Source organism: Ochotona princeps, chromosome 18 (assembly GCF_030435755.1).
Source record: "Ochotona princeps isolate mOchPri1 chromosome 18, mOchPri1.hap1, whole genome shotgun sequence".
In the NCBI taxonomy this organism is placed as follows: domain Eukaryota; kingdom Metazoa; phylum Chordata; class Mammalia; order Lagomorpha; family Ochotonidae; genus Ochotona; species Ochotona princeps.
The window spans coordinates 41,317,183-41,339,139 of NC_080849.1; the positions used below are offsets into that span (position 1 = coordinate 41,317,183).

Consider the following 21,957-nt stretch of genomic DNA (forward strand, 5'->3'; position numbering starts at 1 on the left):
TTTGCCTCCCCAGAGGCACTGGGAGGTAAGTGAATTAGAAGCAGAGTAGCCAGGACTCAACCAGCACTCTGAGATGGGATGCAGTTTATCACAGGCCTGGCTTAATCTTCTGTGTCACAATGCCCACTTCACAGTTGTTAAAACAGTAAAATGAGATGGCTTCAGTTCAAAATTATCTCTTATTTCTCCCAATCTTTCTATAAACTGTTGCTATTTAGTTCTGATTGTTTCCTTAGTTTAGTGACATCATAAACTTTATCCTAACACTTGTTCTACTTATCTATGACATCTGACAGAGAAGGTATTTATTAAATAACATGCAGAAGGATGGTATTATGCCTTGATCATTCACAAATATTTATCTTACAAAAGTAAAAAAGTTATCATAGACTTATTATCCCTTGGCCAGACAAAAATTATGTCTTGTCATAATGTGTGGTCTTAAAATACTATAATGAACAGTAGTTAAGTGAAAAGTAGTCTTACTATCTAAAGATACAACTAGGGGGCCCGGTGTGATAGCCTAGCAGCTAAAGTCCTTGCCTTACATCCCATATGGGAGCCGGTTCTAATCTGAGCGACCCCGCTTCCCATCAAGCTCCCTGCTTGTGGTCTGCGAAAGCAGTTGAGGATGGCGCAAGTCCTTGGGACTCTACACCTGCATGGGAGACCTGGAAGAGGCACCGGGCTCCTGGATTCGGATTGGTGCAGTTCTAGCTGTTTTGGCCACTTGGGGAGTTAGCCTACAGATGGAAGATCTTCCTGTCTTTCCTCTTCTCTGTATATCTACCTTTCCAATAAAAGTAAATAAATCTTTTTTTTGTTTGTTTAAAGATACAACTAGGGTTGGGCCCGGCGCAATAGTGTAGTGGTTAAAGTCCTCGCCTTGCACACGCCAGGATCCCATATGGCTGCCGGTTCCAATCCCAGCGGCCCTGCTTCTCATCCAGCTCCCTACTTTGTCGCCTGGGAAAGCAGTCAAGGACAGTCCAAAGCTTTGGGACCCTGCACCTGCGTGGGAGACCCTGGAAGAACTCCTGGCTTCGGATTGGCTCAGCTCCAGCCGTTGCAGCCGCCTGGGAGTAAAGCATTGGATGGGAGATCTTCCTCTGTGTCTCTCCTCCTCTCTGTATATCTGGCTTTCTAATAAAAATAAATAAATCTTAAAAAAAATAAGATACAACTAGGGTTGTTTGATACTGGTAATTCCTGAATGAAAATAAGTAAATGAAAGTCTCTGAACTCTTAGACTTGTGCAAATGTGGGTCAAAATATCTACTCCCTACAGTTATTTCTGAGAATGAATGCCAAAAACTTTTGTATTTGGGCACTGGACTTGAGCTAATCTGCCAGTATTTTCTTTAACATATTTTCAAAGAGTTGTTCTATTTCACTGCTTTATCTGTCAATAATATGGCCCTATAGAAACATACGATTATAAGAATTATAATTCAGGGGTATTTTAAGAAATCAATTCCAACTTTTATATTTGTTTACATTGCAGCTAAAAGAAATCGAAAACTCAAATGAAGATGCTGAGAATTTACAGACTTGCCAATTTAAACCATTGTATGGGACAGAATTTCAATTTTCCCTTCTGGTGAGTTCCCTCTGAGAAGCAACTGAATTAAACTGAATGATGATCTGAACACACATACTAAATTCTTACGTACTGCCTTTCCTTACTCTCCCTAAACTTACCAGTATTTTATAAGACCTCTAAAAACAGGACAACTTGTAACCTGCAAGAAAATCTGAAGGTACAATTTTATGAACTCTGTCTTTCACATTACAATAGAGGAATCAGTTGTTTTATATAAGTAAAACAAACTTGGGCTGAGAATTTCTAAATTTAGATCATAGTAAAATAGCACTATGCAACTACAAATATTCAGCTGCAAATTTTATACATGTTGTTGTTGAGAAATTTTAACTTACAAAAGAAATTACATGTATATTACTTTACTACAGTATCAGGAAATGATTCCTTTAGTCACATAAGAGACTGACAGTCTAATTATATGAAACACCAATATCCAATTGAAACTCTGAAGACTACCAAAGTTTACTTTGATCAACCATACACTGCTTAGGAAACAGAGGTAGAAAATCATTCCAAGATATTTTAAAGTGATTTAAAAATAAAATCAATCACTGACCAATAATTCAGATGGACTGATTATCATTATGTCTTTGATTAAATGATTTGGGTAAAGTCAGAAATCCTCACACAATCAAATGCTTGGAAAGACACAAGGAGGTCTGTCATTTTCAGGGTAAATTTAACACAATCTAAGATTAGTTTGGGTGGAAATAAGAATAACGCAGATAATTCAAGAGAGTATTAGTGAATAAGTGCTGATATCAACAGCTTTTCTAGATTATCCTTTAACTAGCAAAATATCTGCCAAAGAGGAAAAAAAAGCACTGATAAGTATTATCTATTAATTTATACTTCCAATATGAAAGATTCTTCAGCACTGTTGAACTGTCTGTGAAGTTTCACTGACAACACATTACTCAGGGAACTATATGTAACAGCTTACATTTAACAAGGCTGCAGTTTCTGTCGGTATGCATAAGGGCCAGGTCTGCTACAGGCTGGGTTGGGCTGGACCACAGCACTCATCGGTTTGCAAAGGACATGGGGCTGGGGACATAACTGACCTGGCAACTAAAATTACCTATGTATTATAGTCTGATGCAGGTGATGGACTGAACCGGACCCAGTACTTGCTGGCACCTGCAAGAGTCAGGTCTGGGGTCCCCAGGTGAAGTTTCTTCGGGGACTCCCCAACCAGACACTGGACTCAAAATTCCAGCCACAGGGAGGACCATAGGATTTGTGGTCTGACCTTGGAATGCATGTGTTGGGACTAGGCCTCCTTGATTGCTGAAATCTGTTCAGTGGATAACATGCCCAGGTACATATGGGGGAAAAATGGGCCAGCTCATTTAGGTCTGCAGAGGATGGCACGTGCCATGTCAAAAGATGGAGAACAGAACAGGCTGGACAACTCTTGGCTGAGCTTTGACACCAAGTGTTTGGCTAAGCGGACGCACTGGGGGTAGACTCTCTCAGCCAATGGACCTTGGAAGGATTTTTCTCAAGTTTGGAGTAACAAAATAGTGTCTCAGAACTATCAAAACTATTCAAGTAATACCCTTGGAATATTCTCCACATCAGGGTTTCATCAGGGATGACATCAAGTGGACATCCGACCTCCTACCCTCCTTTCCCTAAGACATAGGAGAAAAGGGAAGAAAAGGAAAATTGGAAGCATTTGTCTCAGCCACTGTACCCCTAGCCTCGACCCTCCACACCCTAATCGGTGGTCCTCATGCGATTGTATCCTTGCCAACCAAGCAAACAACATCAAAAATTTTAAGGCAATGAAGAATGGCCATTGTACTTTTCTTCTTTCCCTTTTCACTTGATTTGGACTTTGAGCATCTTGGAAAATAAAATCCCTTGAAAATATACCAATATTTTAAGTAATAAAATGAAGGAGTAGAGACGTTTTAAAATCTCTTTAATAAATGACTCCTGAATCAACTTATTAGGTAATCACTCTGATGTCTAAATGAATTCCTAAGTCTTCCAATAAAACTATCTAGTAGTCCTTTGAGTTTAATCCTCTTAAATAAGCCAGAATGTAGCAAGAAACTCACTACGTTCTTCCCGAAAGGTCCCAAAAATTCACCTCTTCTAAATAATATTCACTAGTAATTTATCAGTCTCTGAAATGTCTAACTGAATACAAAGAACATCAACGCACACAAAAGTCATCATAAAGTTAAAGAGGAGAAATAAAGGGAAAAATGCGCTCAAATTTATAACTAATACTAAATACAATCAGAATTCCTTTATTTCCACTAGTACCTGAGGGTCACTGAAAAGGGAACCCAAACCGCAATTTCAGTTTAGCAACTGAAAGCATGTCGCCCAATGTCTGTAAGTCATATTCTTATTGAAGATTAGGCCTGACTTTGAAAAAATGTTTAATTAACAGCTGAAGCTGGTGGTTAAAACCAGTGATCCTCTGACAACAATGTGCATTTACAAGTTTCTCAACAGCAGGTGGTTTTAGAGATGCAACAATATTTCACTACAGCAGAAATACTCCCTCCCTTCCCAGACACCAAATTTAAATGTTTTCTTTGAAAGGCAGTAAGAGGGAGGGAGGAAGGGATGGGCACACAGAGACAGAGAGAAACACACACACACACACACACATACCCAGCCACCCAGCCATCCAAGCAGTCAGGACTGTGCCAGACCATACCCAGAAACCTGGAACTCAACCTGGATTTCTACAGGGACACAGGGACACAAGGCACCATCTGCTGCCTCCCGGGAGAAGCATTTTGGGAGTAGAACTGGCACTTGAATCTAGGTATTTTGATACGGGATATGAGCATCCCAAGTGGTAGCTTAACTGTTTGGCCAAACGGCCCCTCCCTCAAACTGATTTTTGGCAAAGCCACAAAAGAATAAAGGTATGAAATATATGGTATGAAAACAGGAATTGGATGTACTTCCCATTTGGAGGGCTAAGAAGATAGCAATTTTCTAAGCAGTTTCTCAAGTTTTATTACATCAGATTCCCCCAAAACAACCCATATCTATTAAAACAGAAATTCTATAATATCAAGCATACTGCTTCATAAATATCTTTCTTAAAATATTAACTTTAAATGAATGCATTTCTTATGAAATATACTGAGAATGTGTAATACATTAAGCATATTTGTACATACATGTATATACAGTCTTGTATCATTCACTTCATTTTGAAATTAAATTAAACTTTCTCATCTCTTTAAAAAAGACAAACAATAAGGCTGTGTTTATTTTTTTAATCGATTATCTATTGGGGAAAAAGCAAACACAGAAAAAGTGTAAAGTCCTATCCACTGATGTCCACTCCCTTCCCCCTCAATGCATTGTCCAACTCTCTTTATCTGCTTCTTCAAACTCAAAACCCATCAAAGTCTGACTAAAGTTTATCACTATAATATTAAGTTGGCTTTTTACATTCATTTTCTCTCTCTATATATATGTATATATAATATTTATGCTAGCTGTGGTTCTGATTATGAAATATACTTCAGTATTTTTGCATAGATATATAAAACATTTCCAGATAAGTGAAACTAGCAGCCAATAATAAAAATTTGTACTGAAGTAGTGAGAGGTATAGCAGCAGCTTTTATTGTTCAAAAGAGGCTGATAAACCTCTTCAAATTCTTATGCAGATACAATTTGTCAGATAAAATCTAACAGCCAAATTTGTATTTGGCTCCTTTAATTCCATACATTGCACTCAATATATATATTAGTAGGTCTTGACTACCAAAACCAAGAGTTTCTTAAGAAGCCGCAGACAAAATTGTAAAGAGGTAGAAAACTAAATGCCATTCAAGCAAACTTAATGACATACTGGAATCACTCTTACCTGGAAGATTTCCATCAGCTTCATCAGTACTAGGAAAACTGGCAACACTTGTAGAATCCGAAAGGTCCAAAAGTTTAGCCCGTAATTGTTCAATATCACTCTCTTTGCTAGCCAGCTGCATTTGAAGTTCATTCTTATGTGTGCATTCTTCCACCAATTGCTATTATTAAAAAAGATAAATGATCAAATGACAATAATTTCTTTTTAAAATTTTAAAATATATTTTTATTTTGAATTTTGAATTGTGGTACAATTTTGTATAGTCTGGGATTCCCCCCAAAACTCCCACCCCCGTCACATTTTTCCCATTTTGTTACAATAGTGTAGTCCTTCATAAGGAATCATAATTCTATCAGTTTCTTATTTAAGTGTACCCCGACATTGTTGGTACAGACAACGTCATACAGTCCAGCATCCCACTGCAAATGACAATAATTTCAACAAGGTAGCCTAGTGGGTAAATCCTCGCAGCTCCACTTCCCATCCAGCTCCCTGCCTGCGGTCTGGGAAACCAGCGGAGGATGGTCCAAATCCTTGGGACCCTACACCGACGTGGGAGACCCAGAAAAAGCTCCTGTCTCCCGCCTTTGGATCAGCTCTGCTCCAGCTGTTGTGGCCAATTGGGGAGTGAACAGGTGGATGGAAGATCTTTGTCTCTCCTTTTCTCTGTAAATCTGCCTTTCCAATAACTAAATAAATCTAAAACAAAACCAAACCTCTCTTAAAAAAATAAAACGCAAGGTTAACAGAATATTAAAAAAAACTATTAAAAAACAAAACAAAACAAAACACATACAAAAAAAAGAGAAAAGAATAAAGGGAAAATGCTCTTCTGGCTTCAAATGAAATAGTTTAATAGGTACAAAAAATGTGTTAAGACAGTAAAATTGTAAACAATGAAAGCAAACACACTTAGTTGTGTTGTTAAACAGGGCATTTAATCAAGTGATTTGTAAAAAGCTACTCAAACTACAATGGCATATCCTCATTTTTTCAAGATGGTTCATGCTGGAGTAATGATCTAGCTGTTAAACAGTATAAACTAAAATACTTATTTCATATAAGCAAGCCAACCTAAACCACATGAATAGGTAACAGGTATACAAAGTAACAATAATGAAAGAAAATAATCCTTTATGTATTCATATACACACACACTTACCGCCTGCATGTCATTCAGTTCCTTCTGATGTTTTACTACCATCTGGTTGAATTTTTCTCTTTCTTGGTTGAGTTCTAATTGCAGCTTTCGATTTTCCTTTTCTTTCTTTCTCAAATCCTGTGCATTAGCTTTTTTTCTATCAATTTTAAAATCTTTGCGATTCATTATTTCTGCCAACTTGTTAACAGCCTATTAAAATATGAAAGACATTTTATTAGGGATCTACATTACACCACCTCATTTAAATCTCTACTAAACAACTTTTTTCCTCCTTCAGAATCAGGATGCAGGAGCAGGACAACCTACTGAAGACGGGGATGTTAGTTGGTAGGAGGCTGCACAAGTAAACAATAATGACTTATTTCAGCACTCAAATCTAAGAACCAAAAAGGCTCACAAAGAAAAAACACTCAACAACTACTCACCACTCTGACAGATACTAGACACAAATAATGAACACGCACACATGCCTCAGAGCCACCGCTGTCTGGCGCAGTGAACAGCAAAGCTTAGGATACAGTGAGCCAGTTCAGTTCTACAGAAGCCTGGAAGGCTTCTTAGAGTATCTCTATATGTGTCTACATTTATTTCTTATAAGCTAAAAAGGAGTTGGATAAGAATAGAAGAAATTACACAAAGTAGGGGAGTCAGGGATGACATAACAATACAAAAGAAACGAGAACTTTCTTTCCTTTGTACGAGTTGGAAAGCAGGGGTCAAGGGCAGCTGCGTAGCCCACATCAGGCCCTATTATGAGTGCCATGTTTATACGCTGGTGAAATGTTGTCCTGCAGTATTCTTACTTACTGAATACTATGTACAGTGGCAAATCAAGCCTGTGAATATAGCACAGATTAAAATTATGTCTATGCAAATACTGTTGAAGAGAGGCAAGGGAAGAAGAGGCATTAGCAAGGGGGAAATGATTGCCAGCTTGGAACTGTACCTATAGAATACATAAAACTGGGCCCAGTGTGGTAGCCTAGTGGCTAAAGTCCTCGCCTTGCATGTGCCAGGATACCATACGGGTGCCAATTCATAACCTGGCAGCTCTACTTCCCATCCAGCTCCCAGCTTGTGACTTGGGAAAGCAGTCGAGGTCGGCCCAAAGCCTAGGGACCCTGCACCCGTGTGGGAGACCCGGATGAAGCTCTGGGCTCCTGGCTTTGGATCGGCTCAGCTCCAACCACTGCGACCACTTGGGGAATGAACCAGGGGATGGAATATCTTCCTCTCCGTCTCTCTGTAAAATCTGAATTTCCGGGCCTGGCAGCATGGACTAGCGGCTACAGTCCTCGCCTTCAACGCCCCAGGATCCCATATGGGCGCCAGTTCTAATCCCGGCAGCTCCACTTCCCATCCAGCTCCCTGCTTGTGGCCTGGGAAAGCAGTTGGGGACGGCCCAAAGCCTTGGGACCCTGCACCCGTGTGGGAGACCTGGAAGAAGTTTCTGGCTCCCGGCTTTGGATCGGCACAGCACCGGCCCGTTGCGGCTCACTTGGAGAGTGAATCATCAGAAGGAAGATCTTGCTCTCTATTTCTCCTCATCTCTGTATATCTGACTTTGTGATTAAAAAAAAAAAAAAAAACTGAATTTCCAATAAAAATATATAAATCTTTAAAAAAAACACCTAAAATCTGTTGTCGTTATAATAAAAGATCTTTTTCACTTTAAGCAAGAAACCTGTTAATAAATCCACCTTGATTTAACTTAACCGAGAAAAAAACAGTGAAAGGGAATGTCAATATTGTTAAGGCTAACACCCCTTTGCTAGATGAGAAAAAACACAAACTTCAACGAAAAATAATTGTTCAAATAACTGTACAAAATTAGCCACAAAAAACTGTAAAATATAAGTCATGCTCTATTTATTTATAATAATGTAAACAAAAAACTATAGTTTTTTTTCACCATTAAGACAGACCGAAGACCTAACCCTCAATATTTTCATATACATGAAGTTCCCATAGTTTGTAGAGCCTTCTCTGTCTTGACAGGTAAGTAAAGCCTGCACTGAGAGATTTTCAACAGCTAGTAAGTACATTTTCGAAAGATAAGTCTAGTTCAACACGACAGACTGATGAAAGACATAGTAGTATGGAGGTGATTATCATTCAATAAAAAATAGAAAATATTTTGCTTATTAGAGAAATCAAGTAAAGTGCTCAGCAGCTCAAGAAAAATTTAAAGGAAATAACATAGTAAAATGACAAGATACCAAATTTTAAAAGAAAACAACATCCACCATAAAGTTTCTTACTAATCTCTAAATCTCTTTTGACTTGAGTGTTTTCTTTTTTTATATATATAATTTATGTTACCTCTATAATTCTTTTAGACTTATTTTTATAGCAAAGTCAGATATACAGAGAAGATCTTCCATCCGATGATTTACTCCCCACGTGACCACAACGGCCAGTGCTGTGCCGACCCAAAGCCAGGAGCCAGGAACCTTCTCCAGGTTTCCCACACGGGTACAGGGTCCCAAGGCTTTAGGCTATCCTTGCCTGTATTCCCAGGTCACAAGCAGGGAGCAGGATGGGAAGTGGAGCTGCCAGGATTAGAACCGGCGCCCAAATGGGATCCTGGTGCATTCAAGGCGAGGACTTTGGCCCCTAAGCCACTGCACCGGGCCCTACAGTGTTTTCTTTTTCAGTAAGTTTTCCTCATATAAATCAGAAATTCTCTATTCATTTTATTACATACTTTTCAGACAAATTACTAAACAAGGCAACTTTCTTAACTGAAAATATTTTGTTTTTGAGACAAAATGAAAACTTTGAAATCTTACAACCTCAATTTTAATTGAAGGATGAACAACTATCTTTCTAAATATGTTACTCAAATACACACAGAAAAGGTTGATGTCCTACATACCTGTGTTTTAAGGGTTCGTTCTGTATTGATATTCTTCTCAAAGGCAGCCTTAAGATTACTGATTTCTTCTTCTTTCTGTAGCTTATATTCTGTCAATAAATTACACAGTGTTATTATTTGCATTCTGAACCAATAATGTTTTTAATTATTCCAATTAGTATATACTACATAGTAACTTAAAGTGATTAATATAAGCCTTAAGGCTATAGAAGTTACTTCACATATAAAAACACGTATCACAAAAATCTAATGCATAGCATCATCAGCTAAAGATTAATTACTGAACTTAATTTGACAATATGATTTTAAGAAATCTACATACCTTCTTCTGCTTTCCTCATTTTATCACTTAGCTCTTCATTTTCTTTTCTTAATAATTCAATATCTTTGGTTAGCATGCTGTTTGTTTCTTCAAGCTGAACAAAACACAAATGTCTAAATTACAGTTGCTTTGCTATTAATCATGTAAAACAATAAAGTTTAATATAATCCTTCACATTTTCTACAGGTCAGATATGTCAGATTTAGCTCAACAACAGACATTGCTTAGTTTCCAGTTTAAAAATATGTGGATGTTCTTTCGAGACTAGGGAGAGGAGCTTTCTTTGGTCCTTAGTTCCAACTTTGGATCCACACCCTCTCTTGCAATAACCATCAGGGTCGCTCTGGAGCATCTCCCCCACCAAAGAAAAAATTAGATCAGATAGACAGAAATACAAGGAAAGCTTAGAACCAGACAGGAAACAGTCAGCGTGGATCCACATACACTTTACTAGGTGGGAAACAAAGATTAGTTACTCCTCACTAAGGTATTGAAGATTTCTCTGCACACCTCTCCTAAAACTGTTCTGCACCTCAACTGTTGACAAATGCCTTGTTATATTTATAAGCCAGTTTAGACTATCCTAAAATCTGCCAAGTTCAGCAAAATTATGCTTCAACACAATAAACTGCTAAATACTAAAATGAAAATAGACACGAGACAGCTGAATAGTACCCTATAGCCACTTTAAGGTGTATAGAAGCTGGTTCTGTGTATAAACAAAAATTGAAATGTCAATGAAGAAGTCACACGATGTGGTTAAGAACTTGCACTGTTTTCACATATTGATTACTCAATACCATGTCAATTAATTCCACAATGTTATAAATTGTTGATGTTGTGCTGGGGCGTTCAATTGATCAGGATGATATTCTGCCAGCTCTACCTTTAGACCAGAGATGGTCTCCCCAAGAAACTGTTGAATTTATCTGGACAATAAGCTGCTGGACTCTATGCTTGGTATATGCTTGCAATGAAAGAATCTTGACTTAATTTGAACTGTAATACTACAACAAGGTGGAGGAATCCACCATGGGGGAGGACACGGGGAGGGGTTGAAGGAACCCTAGAGCCTATGAAACTGTGTCACATAATGCAATGTAATTAATAAAAAAAAATGTGGATGTAAATCTGAAACACTTCAGAACAATTATTAATGTTCAAAATTACTTTAGTGTGCATACACACACAATCTATATAGCTATAGATATGAACAAAAGGGAATAAAACATAATGGAAAGAGAATCAGATTGGATATTAAAGTCTGCATTTAGTTCTAGCTCTGCCACTAACCCACTGTGTGATCCCAGGCAAGTTAAAGCTGGCAGGGGGACAGACCAGTGCTGTGGCATAGCCCACAAAGTTGCTGCCTACAGTGTTGGTATACCACATGGGCTCCTGTTTGAGTCCCCGGTGTTCCACTGTTGATCCACCTCCCTGCTAACACACCTGGGAAAGTAGCAGAGGACAGCCCAAGTGCTTAGGCCTCTGCAATCACCTGGGAGACCCAAAGGGGGTGCCTGGCTTTTGGTTCTTGTTGCAGCCAATTGCGGAGTGGACCAATGGATGGATGACCTCTCTCTCTCTCTGTGTCTCTCCCTCTCTGTAACTATGTCTTTCAAATTAAATAAATAAATCTTAAACAAAAATGCATCTCTGAGCCTCATACCCACACTGATGATGATGTCAATAAAAACACTTGTTGATCAGTTACCTTTAGTAATGTTTTTACTGATCATTCTATTTACATGACTATTCAATCTTCACAGCACTCATTTGGAATAGGTATTATTATTTCTATTACATATGCAATATGTATATTTATTTATTTGTTTATTTGTTTGCAAGGCAAAGCTTCAGAGAAAGGGAAACAGATCTCCCATCTGCAGGTTTATTCCTCAAATGGCTAGAGTTGGGTCAGGATAAAGCCAGACTCGAGCACTCCATTTGGGTCTACCACATAGAGAGCAGGCCCCCATGTACGTGGGCCACCTTTGGCTGCCTTCTCAGGTGCATTAGCAGGAAGCTGGATTAGAAGCAAAACAGCACTTGAGCCAGCATTCTCCATGGCACTCTTCACAACTCTGACCCCTATTTCTATTTTATACATGAGCAACCCGAGGCTTAGAGAGGTCAAAGCAACTTGTCAAGATCATATAAACCGATATTTGAACCCAGTAATTTTATAGACATCATAGCACTTGATGACTATTCCCTTGATGATTCTTTGAGTCTACGAAAGGTACTGTAAAAAATTTAATTACTAATAGAATTAAAAGATAGATTCTGGAACAGGCATTTGGTGTGGCAGTTAAGACATTTTGCGTGCCCAAGTGTGATTCAATTTTTGTTGCAGCTCCAGCTTCCTGCTAATGTGCACCCTGGAAGACCGTAGATAATGAATCAAGTAGTGGGATGTCCACCATCCACGTGTGAGGTCTAAATTGAGTTTCCAGCTCCTTGTCTTTGGACTGGTCCAGCCCTAACAGCTACATGCAATTGGGGAGTGAAGTAGCAAGTGGGAGGCTTTCGCTGTCCATCTATCTCTCACTAGGTCTACTTTTCAATTAAGTAAAATAAATTAAACACATTTTAAGATGACAAATTTATTTTGATGTAAAAAGTTTTGAAATCTACACATTGGTTTTTCATAATGCAGATTTTCCATAAATCTTCTGAAGACCCCTTGTATACATGGATTAAAAATCAATTTTTTTTTTGCAATAAAATAAACTTTCCTTTTTGGAGATTTATTTTTGTCTGAAAGACTACAGAAATTGGGGAGGGGTACTTCCATCTGAAGATTCATTTCCCAGATGGCTCCTGGGGCTGGGCCAAGCCAAAGGAAGGAGCAGGAGCTTCCTCCAGGTTCCCCATGTGGGTAGCAGGGGACCAAACACGTGGGCCACCTTCCCCCTGTCCCTCCCAGTCCAGCAGCAGGGAGCTAGAGGGGAAGTGGGGCATCTGGGACACAAACAAGTGCTCATATTGGATGCTGGCAGTGGAGGCTTCAGTCTTAGAGATTACACTCCAATGCTGGCCCCAATATAAATTTTCATTTCTTTTATACAGCTAATAATACAAACCTCAAGAGTAAATTATACACAGTATTGGTGTTCTCACAATGGGTTTACAGATCACCCACAAATAATTTCTCATACAAAAAAAAAAAAAAAGTAAATTTAAATTAGTACTGCACATAAACTAACTAGGACCTGTAGCCAGAAAGGAAAAATACCTAATACATTAGCAATTTCAATCATAAACAACTGTTTTAGATTATATAACTTATTTTACATGTAAATATAGAAAAAATGATTACATATATAAAGTATAAATAAGTAAAACGACACGCACACATACTCACCCTAAGACTTTCAGGTGTGAGCTATACTGACTAAACTCAAGTTTAGTCATCTAACTTATCTATCACACTTACCCGATTAACAGCATGATCTTTATCTGTAATCTCCTGTCTATTTCTTGAAGCAGCTTTCTTACTTTCTTGGGTCAATTCAAAATACTGTTCTTCTAGAAGTCCCCGAGCCAACTGCTCTGACTCAGCTTTTGTTTCTGCTAGATCCAACTGAGTAGCAAGAGTTTCCCTGCAAAAAAGAATTCGAAATGAGATGAATATTTAAAAGTTCAGTTTATGGTGCCAGTTTCTTCCTGTGGCACTGGCATCTAATATGGAGTGCCTCTTCAAGTCCCAGGTGCTCCAATTCTAATCTAGCTCCCTGCTTACGGCGTAGGAAGGCAGTGAAGGATTGCCCAAGTCCCTGGACCCCAGCATCCACGTGGGAGACCCAGAAGAAGCTGCTGTTCCTGGCTTCGAATTTACTCGATTGTGGCCATTTGGGGAGTGAACCAGCAAATAATAAAACAAATCTTTCAAAAAACAATTCAGTTCATTCTTACAAATTAGCCAAATGCTTTAAAACACAACTATCTTTAAATGATTAAAAATAATGAAGGATTTTACTGCTTAAAACAAACTTCAAGTTCACTGCAACTTCTGGGATGCAATGAATTTAACATCTCACATTTCTGACAGTCTACTTTTAAAAATGAATTTATTGTAAACTTGGAATGGAAGATAATCAGTAAATTAGGAGGATAAACCTGGGTCCTTATGACATTAATTCTATTACTTTAGGCATTAGGCAAATTTCTATATTTCCTGAGCTCAATTTAACCAAATCAGTGAGATTAGATTAAAGTAAATTATCTGTGAAGTCTCTTCATGCTGTGAAATTAAATAAGATTATCAAGTCTTACATGCAGGTATTACAAACACAAGAAATGTTTATACACAGAACACTTCTTAAAATTTTCTAGTGGTTCACTCTTCAGATGGTTGCAAATGGTCAGAATGAAGGGCTGTGACAGAACGAAGCCAGGAGATTCTTTCAAGTGTCCACGTAGGTGAAGGGGCCCAAGTATCTGGGCCATCTTATACTGTGGCCCCAGGCTCAGGAGCAGGGACTAGACTGGAAGTGGACCAGTCTGGACTTAACCACTGCAGGTAGTGGTTTAATCCATGATGCCACAATGTTATTATTTTTTTTAAGCTATTTGGTTTTTAAGTGAAATGTAGGGAGAGAGATCTTCCATTCACTGGCTCACACCCTAAATGGCTATATCCTAGAATCCCACATGGGTAGCATAGACTCAAGAATTTGGGCCACAATCTGCTGCCTTTCAGATGCATCAGCAGGAAGTAGGATTAGAAGTGGGGTGGCCATAACTTGCTAGCCGATACTTTTTCTTGAAATATTTTAGTTTCCTCATTTTTCTGATACTGTAATTTTCTTAATTAATACTGGTGACTTCTTATTTCTTACTCTGCCCATTCCTTAAAAGTATAGGAGCCAGTAGTCCTTCCTTTGCCTTCCATCTTCTGATCCTACTCTTGGAGTTACAATTTACTGCCTGGAAGAGTTAACTGAATCTATGAAAAGTGTCCCCTTCCTTCTCTCCTACTCCCACCCTCTACCCAGTAGCTTTAGATTGTTATTGTACAAAAATTCAGAAGGTTCTGAAATGTCAGTACTGGCTCAGTGTTATCACGTGTGATAAGTATATGGAACTGAAGACAGGAAATCTTCAGATTGCTAAAATTCCCATAAATTGGGCCTGGTGCAGTGGCCTAGGAGCTAAAGTCCTCGCCTTGAATGTTCCAGGATCCCAAATGGGAGTCGGTTCTAATCCCGACGGCCCCACTTCCCATCCAGCTCCCTGCTTGTGGCTTGGGAAAGCAGTTGAGGATGGCCCAAAGCCCTGGGACCCTGCACCCGTGTGGGAGACCTGAAAGAAGCTCTGGGCTCCTGGGTTCGGATTGGCACAGCACCGGCCGTTGCGGCCACCTAGGGAGTGAAATCATTGGATAGAAGATCTTCTCTCTGTATATCTGACTTCGCAACAAAAATAAACAAATCTTTTAAAAAAAATTCCCATAAATCACCACCCATTTAAACATATTGCCTCATAGGTTTATGAATAGGGAACTCTGAGATACACAAACCTCATCTATCTTGGTGGCTTCAGTATACAATGATAATCAAAATCAAGTGCCAGTCTAAGCCATTTCCCTGAATTTAAATAAGCAGTAAGTATTGGCTTGGTAGGCCCGGCACAATAGCATAATGGTTAAGGTCCTCGCCTTGAATGTGCCAGGATCCCATATGGGTGCTGGTTCTAATCCCGGCAGCTCCACTTCCCATCCAGCTCCCTGCTTGTGGCCTGGGAAAGCAGTCGAGGACGGCCCAATGCATTGGGACACTGCACCCATGTGGGAGACCCGGAAGAGGTTCCAGGTTCCCAGCTTTGGATTGGCGCACACCGGCCCGTTGCGGCTCACTTGGGGAGTGAAACGTCGGATGGAAGATCTTCCTCTCTAGATATCTGATTGTAATAGAATAAATAAATCTTTAAAAAAAAAATTTTCTACTTCCATGAGAATAATGACACACTTTCAACTTAAAAAGAATGGCTTGCTGCCTGCCCGGTGGCGGGAGGCGGTGTTGCGCCTCTCAGCGGAGCAGCACTTCTGAGTGGGAATCCCGGAGAGCAGAGTTCGGTGCTGAGGACCACAGAAATTTCCAACCCAGCCCGGGATTGGGGATTTCAAGCTTCGAGCAGAAGAGGCCCTTGCAGTGCTAACCTCAAGCCCTCGAGGAGTGTATTGGCTAGGCACTGAGGCGGAAGTCCCCGCTGTGCCAGGCTTGTCACCCAGCGGCCAGGCTCGGCAGAGTGAATCTCAGTGGGGCAACGCCTTTGAGAAGGAGCCGCAGGGGAAGGGGCCTGGCACTAGGGCTGGCCCACAAAGCCTCCTGACCCAACTCAGGGCTGTAGATTACAAACTCTGAGCAGCAAGCAGCTGGTGACTCAGGCAGCACCCCCTGCTCTACTCAGCTGGAGCCTCAGAGGTGCTGGTGCCACCGAACATATCTGCTGAACCAAGAAAAAGCACAGGCAAGCAGGGCCACCGCAGTGTGCTTCCCAGCAAGGCAAAACATTTGTGAGGGTTAGGCTGGGTGTAGAACCGCCAGCTATACAACTACCCAGAGCAAAGACAAGAAGCCCAAGGTTACAAATTCTATCATCTACACTCCACCCCTATTGGCACACGTAGGACAACTCCTAACCAACTAGCTGCAACGGAGCCAGGTGGCAGAAATATAAACCCAGGCACAAACAAAGCAACCCAACAACAACCCCACCATCACCTGCTGTCCCCAATAGAGTAAGAAATATAATGCTTATGCCAGCACCCCATACAGCAGCAGCTAGATCACACCTCCTACAGATTACAGCACTGAGGGCAACGGCTGTGGACAAACAAGTCAGACGTTAAAATCCCAAAACAACAAGAAGCAAAAACACGATGAGGAGAATTATCAGAAAAAGCAATGACCCAGAAGAAAGATCAAGCACTCCCTCTCAATACAACCAAAAACTAATCTCAATATCTGAGATGCAAGATGAAGACATAGAGGAAATACCAGATAAGGACTTTAAGAAACTAGTGATGAAATTCATCAGAGACAGTGAGAAGCGCTGGGAAGAGTCCAAGGTATTTGAAAACCATGTCACTGCAGAAATAAATCAAGTCAAAAAGGGAATCCTCGATATAGAGCACAAAATTGAAAGCCTAACCAACAGAATGAACACAACAGAGGACAGAATATCAGAATTGGAAGACATTCAGAATGAAAGGCAGCAGTTCATCAAACAGTTGGAGACAAATCTGGAGAAAGCCAATAGGTCCATACAGGAAATGAAAGACAACCTCAAAAAATCAAATATTAGAATAATAGGCCTTCCCGAAGGAGTGGAAAAGGAGACAGGCTTGCAACAGGTGCTCAATGAGATAATACAGGAGAACTTCCAGAACACTGGAAATATAAATCCAGCACAAATCCAGGAAGGACAAAGAACCCCCAGCAGATTCGATCCAAACAGATCCTCAACCAGACATGTGGTCCTCAAGCTACCTTCAAGTGAATACAAGGAAACTATTCTAAGACAAGTAAGAAAAAAGGATAAGATTACTTTCAGAGGAAGGCAAATCAGAATCACAGCCGACCAATCAGAAGAAACGCTCCAAGCAACGAGAGAATGGGGTAAAACCTATCAAATCCTGAAACAAAACAACTGCCAACCAAGAATAATGTACCCAGCAAAGCTCTCATTTGTATTTGAGAATGAAATCAAACACTTTAACAGTAAAGAGAAACTTGAAAAATACATCAACATGAAACCAGCTCTGGAAAATCTCCTCAGGAACGTGCTAAACCCAGAAAGAAAAAATGAAAACCAAAATCAAAGATGGCAAATGGGAAGACCTCCCCACTGAAACCCATACAAGGAAAGTCACCCAATCAGAAACTCTAATAGTTGCAAATACACACTTGCACACTTACACACACTCATGGAAGCCCAAAATCACACCCTCTCAATATTGTCTCTAAACACAAATGGACTAAACTCACCAATCAAAAGACACAGATTAATGGAATGGATCATCAAACAGCACCCAACTATATGTTGCCTACAAGAGACACATCTTACCAGAAATCCTCTAAGAAATTTAAAGTGAAGGGATGGAAAAAGACATTTCATGCCAATGGACGAGAAAAAAAGGCTGGCGTAGCTGTCCTAATCTCAGATGACCTAGACTTCAAGCTGACAGACATCAAAAAGGACAGAGAAGGACATTATATATTGGTGAAGGGACTGATCCACCAGGAAGTAATTACAATTGTGAACATATATGCACCTAATTCCAATGCACCTAGCTACGTGAAGCAATTACTTACAGACTTAAGGGGAGACACAGATATACACACAATAATAGTGGGGGATCTTAACACTCCGCTAACAACTATAGACAGATCAACAAAACAAAAACTCAACAAAGAAACAACAGAGCTAATACAAACATTAGAACAACTAGACTTAGTAGACATTTATAGAACTTTTTATCCTAAGACCACAGATTATACATTTTTTTCAGCAGTGCATGGCGCCTTCTCCAGGATCGACCACATGATAGGACACAAAGCAAATCAAAATAACTTCAAAAAGATAGGAATCATACCATGTACCCTCTCAGACCACCACGGAATGAAACTTCAAATCAGCAATTCAAAATGCCCAAGGAAATACAGAAACTCTTGGAGGTTGAACAATATGCTATTAAACGAACAATGGGTCAGGGAAGAAATTAAAAATGAGATCAAAAAATTTATGGAAACCAATGAAAACTCTGACACAACATTCCAAAACTTGTGGGACACGGCCAAAGCAGTGCTACGGGGTAAATTCATCACAATTGGAGCTCATGTCAAGGCCCAAGAGAGGCGCCAAATACAGGAACTAACCACACACCTCCAGGAATTGGAAAAGCAGTAGCAGATGAGCCCCACACACAACAGGAAACAAGAAATCATCAAAACAAGGGAGGAAATCAACCAGATAGAAATAAAAAAAACCATACACAAAATCAACGAATCAAAAAGCTGGTTTTTTGAAAAGATAAACAAAATAGACACCCCACTGGCCCGACTGACAAAGAAATAACAAGAGAAAGCAAGAATTAACAGCATCAAAGATGAAAAAGGCAACATAACAACAGACATTACAACTATTAAGAACATAATTAGAAATTACTACAAAGCACTGTACTCCAACAAATCAGAAGACCACCAAGAAATGGAAAAATTCTTAGACTCACACCACCTGCCAAAACTTAGCCCAGAGGCAACAAACGAACTGAACAAATCCATAACTGAAGCAGAGATCGAATCAGTGATTAAAGATCTCCCAACAAAGAAAAGCCCAGGCCCAGACGGCTTCACTACAGAATTCTACAAAACATTCCAAACAGAACTAATCCCAATCCTCTACAAACTCTTCAAAACAATAGAAAAGGAAGCAACCCTTCCAAACTCATTTTATGAAGCCAACATTACCTTAATCCCAAAACCGGACAGAGATCCTACAGAGAAAGCAAACTACACACCTATCTCTCTGATGAACATTGATGCTAAGATACTCAACAAAATCCTAGCCAACAGAATTCAAAAAATCATCCGACAGATCATTCATCTGGATCAAGTAGGATTCATCCCTGGAATGCAGGGGTGGTTCAACATAAGGAAATCCATAAATTTGATACACCACATCCAAAAACTGAAAAACATGAATCACATGATAGTATCAATAGCCGCAGAAAAAGCTTTCGACAAAATCCAACACCACTTCCTGCTAAAAACTCTAACCAAGGTAGGCATATATGGAAAAATCCACAACATAATCAAAGCCATATATGAAAAACCCAACGCCAGCATCATACTGAATGGAGAAAAACTGGAACCCTTCCCACTGAGATCTGGAACAAGACAGGGATGTCCACTTTCTCCACTACTATTCAACATAGTTCTAGAGGTACTTGCTGAGGCCATAAGACAAGAAAAAGAAATCAAAGGAATCCAAATGGGAAACGAAGAAGTCAAGCTTTCACTATACGCAGATGACATGATTCTTCATACAGGAGAGCCAAGAGACTCAATACAGAGACTGCTAGAACTTGTACGAGAGTTTGGTAGAGTGGCAGGGTACAAAATTAATGAACAAAAATCAACAGCCATAGCGTATGCAAACAGCCCCAAGTTGGAAAAAGATCTAACCAGCAAAATACCATTCAAAATAACAGAAAAGTATGAAGTATCTGGGAATTAACCTAACCAAAAATGTAGGAGACCTATTTGAGGAAAACTACAAACCACTTAAAAAAGAAATTGAACAAGATCTAGAAAGATGGAGTAACATCCCATGCTCCTGGATAGGTAAAATCAATATCATTAAAATGTCTATATTGCCAAAAGCAATATATACATTCAACGCAATTCCAATCAAATTGCCCAAAACATTCTTCACGGAACTGGAAACAATGATCCAAAGGTTCATCTGGAAACACAAAAAACCACGAATAGCCAGAACCATCCTGAAGAACAGGAAGTTAGCAGGGGGAATCACAGTTCCAGATCTGTGGACATACTATAGGGCAGTGGTTATCAAAACAGCCTGGTACTGGCACAAAGATAGAGCAGAAGATCAATGGAGCAGAATAGAAACACCAGATGGGAACCCACACAGATACAGCCAAGTAATCTTTGACAAAAGGACAAATGATAATCCTGGCAAATGGGAAGGTCTGTTCAATAAATGCTGTTGGGACAACTGGTTGATAGCCTGCAGAAACAAAAAGATAGACCCACATCTTTCACCATACACTAAGATAAATGGATAACAGATCTAAACCTACATCCAGAAACCTTCAAACTTTTGGAACAAAATGTTCGAAATACTCTGCAAGATCTAGGGGTAGGTCCCAACTTCCTAAAAAGGACACCAAAGGCAATAGAAATCAAGACCAGAATAAAAAAATGGGACCTCATCAAACTAAGAAGCTTCTGTACAGCAAGAGAAATAATCAACAAAGTAAAAAAGCAACCCACAGAATGGGAGAAGATCTTTGCGCACTACGTAGGTGATAGAGGGCTAATCTCCAGAATATACAAAGAGCTACAAAACAACCAAAATGTCAAAACAAACAAGCCACTCAAGAAATGGGCACGGGAAATGGGCAGACACTTCACAAAGGAACAAACGCAAATGGCAAATAAACATATGAAAAAATGCTCAAGTTCCCTGGCAATAAGGGAAATCCAAATTAAAACATCAATGAGGTACCACCTAACGCCAGTAAGACTGGCCCACATGAATAAAAGCACCAACAACACTTGTTGGCGAGGTTGCGGGGGGGAAAGGGAACCCTACTCCACTGCTGGTGGGGCTGCAGGCTGGTACAGCCTCTATGGAAATCAGTATGGAGAACATTCAAACAACTCAAAATCAACATACCGTATGATCCAGCAATAGCACTCCTAGGAATATATCCAGAACAATTGTTTTATGAGAAACCAACATGCACTCCTATGTTCATAGCAGCACAATCAGTAATTGCAAAAACATGGAAGCAGCCAAAATGCCCATCAGCAGACGATTGGATAAGAAAGCTATGGTTCATCTACTCCATGGAATACTACTCAGCTATTAAAAAAAACAAAATCCAGTTCTTTGTGGCCAAATGGGCCAAACTGGAAACCATAATGCTAAGGGAAATGAGCCAATCCCAAAAGGTTAAATACCACATGTTTGCCTTAATTTAAGATGACACAATGTTATGTATAACATGATATGTTAGGTATGTTATATGTTGTGTATAAACTAAAATTGAAATGTCAATGAGGTGGTCACAGAAGGTGGTTAAGAACTCACATTTACTTTTAACATATTGGTTACTCATTACTATGTCAATTAACTCCATAATGATGTAAATTTTTGCTGATGGTATGTTGGAGCTTTTAATTGATCGGGATAATACTCTGCTGGCTCTGTCTTCAGACCAGAGAGGGTATACCTAAGAAGCCGTTGAACTTGACTGGACAATAAGATGCTGGACTCTACGTTTGGTATATGCTTGAAATGGGGGAATCTCAACCGAACTTGAACTGTGGTTATGCAACATGGTGGGAGGGCTTGGGGAGGGGTGGGGAGAATACAAGTA

At 39.7% G+C, this 21,957-nt stretch overlaps 1 protein-coding gene across 1 annotated transcript in view; it reads right to left on the reverse strand.

Moving 5' to 3' along the window:
- Window positions 1–21,957, reverse strand: part of ROCK1 (Rho associated coiled-coil containing protein kinase 1) — a 132,145-nt gene that overhangs the window by 9,395 nt on the left and 100,793 nt on the right. The window contains exons 23-27 of the mRNA XM_004579609.3: window positions 13,261–13,426; window positions 9,822–9,915; window positions 9,500–9,588; window positions 6,622–6,810; window positions 5,460–5,619 (exon numbers count right to left, since the gene is read on the reverse strand). Coding sequence (XP_004579666.2) covers window positions 5,460–5,619; window positions 6,622–6,810; window positions 9,500–9,588; window positions 9,822–9,915; window positions 13,261–13,426 — 698 coding nt within the window. The remainder of the gene's footprint in view (window positions 1–5,459; window positions 5,620–6,621; window positions 6,811–9,499; window positions 9,589–9,821; window positions 9,916–13,260; window positions 13,427–21,957) is intronic.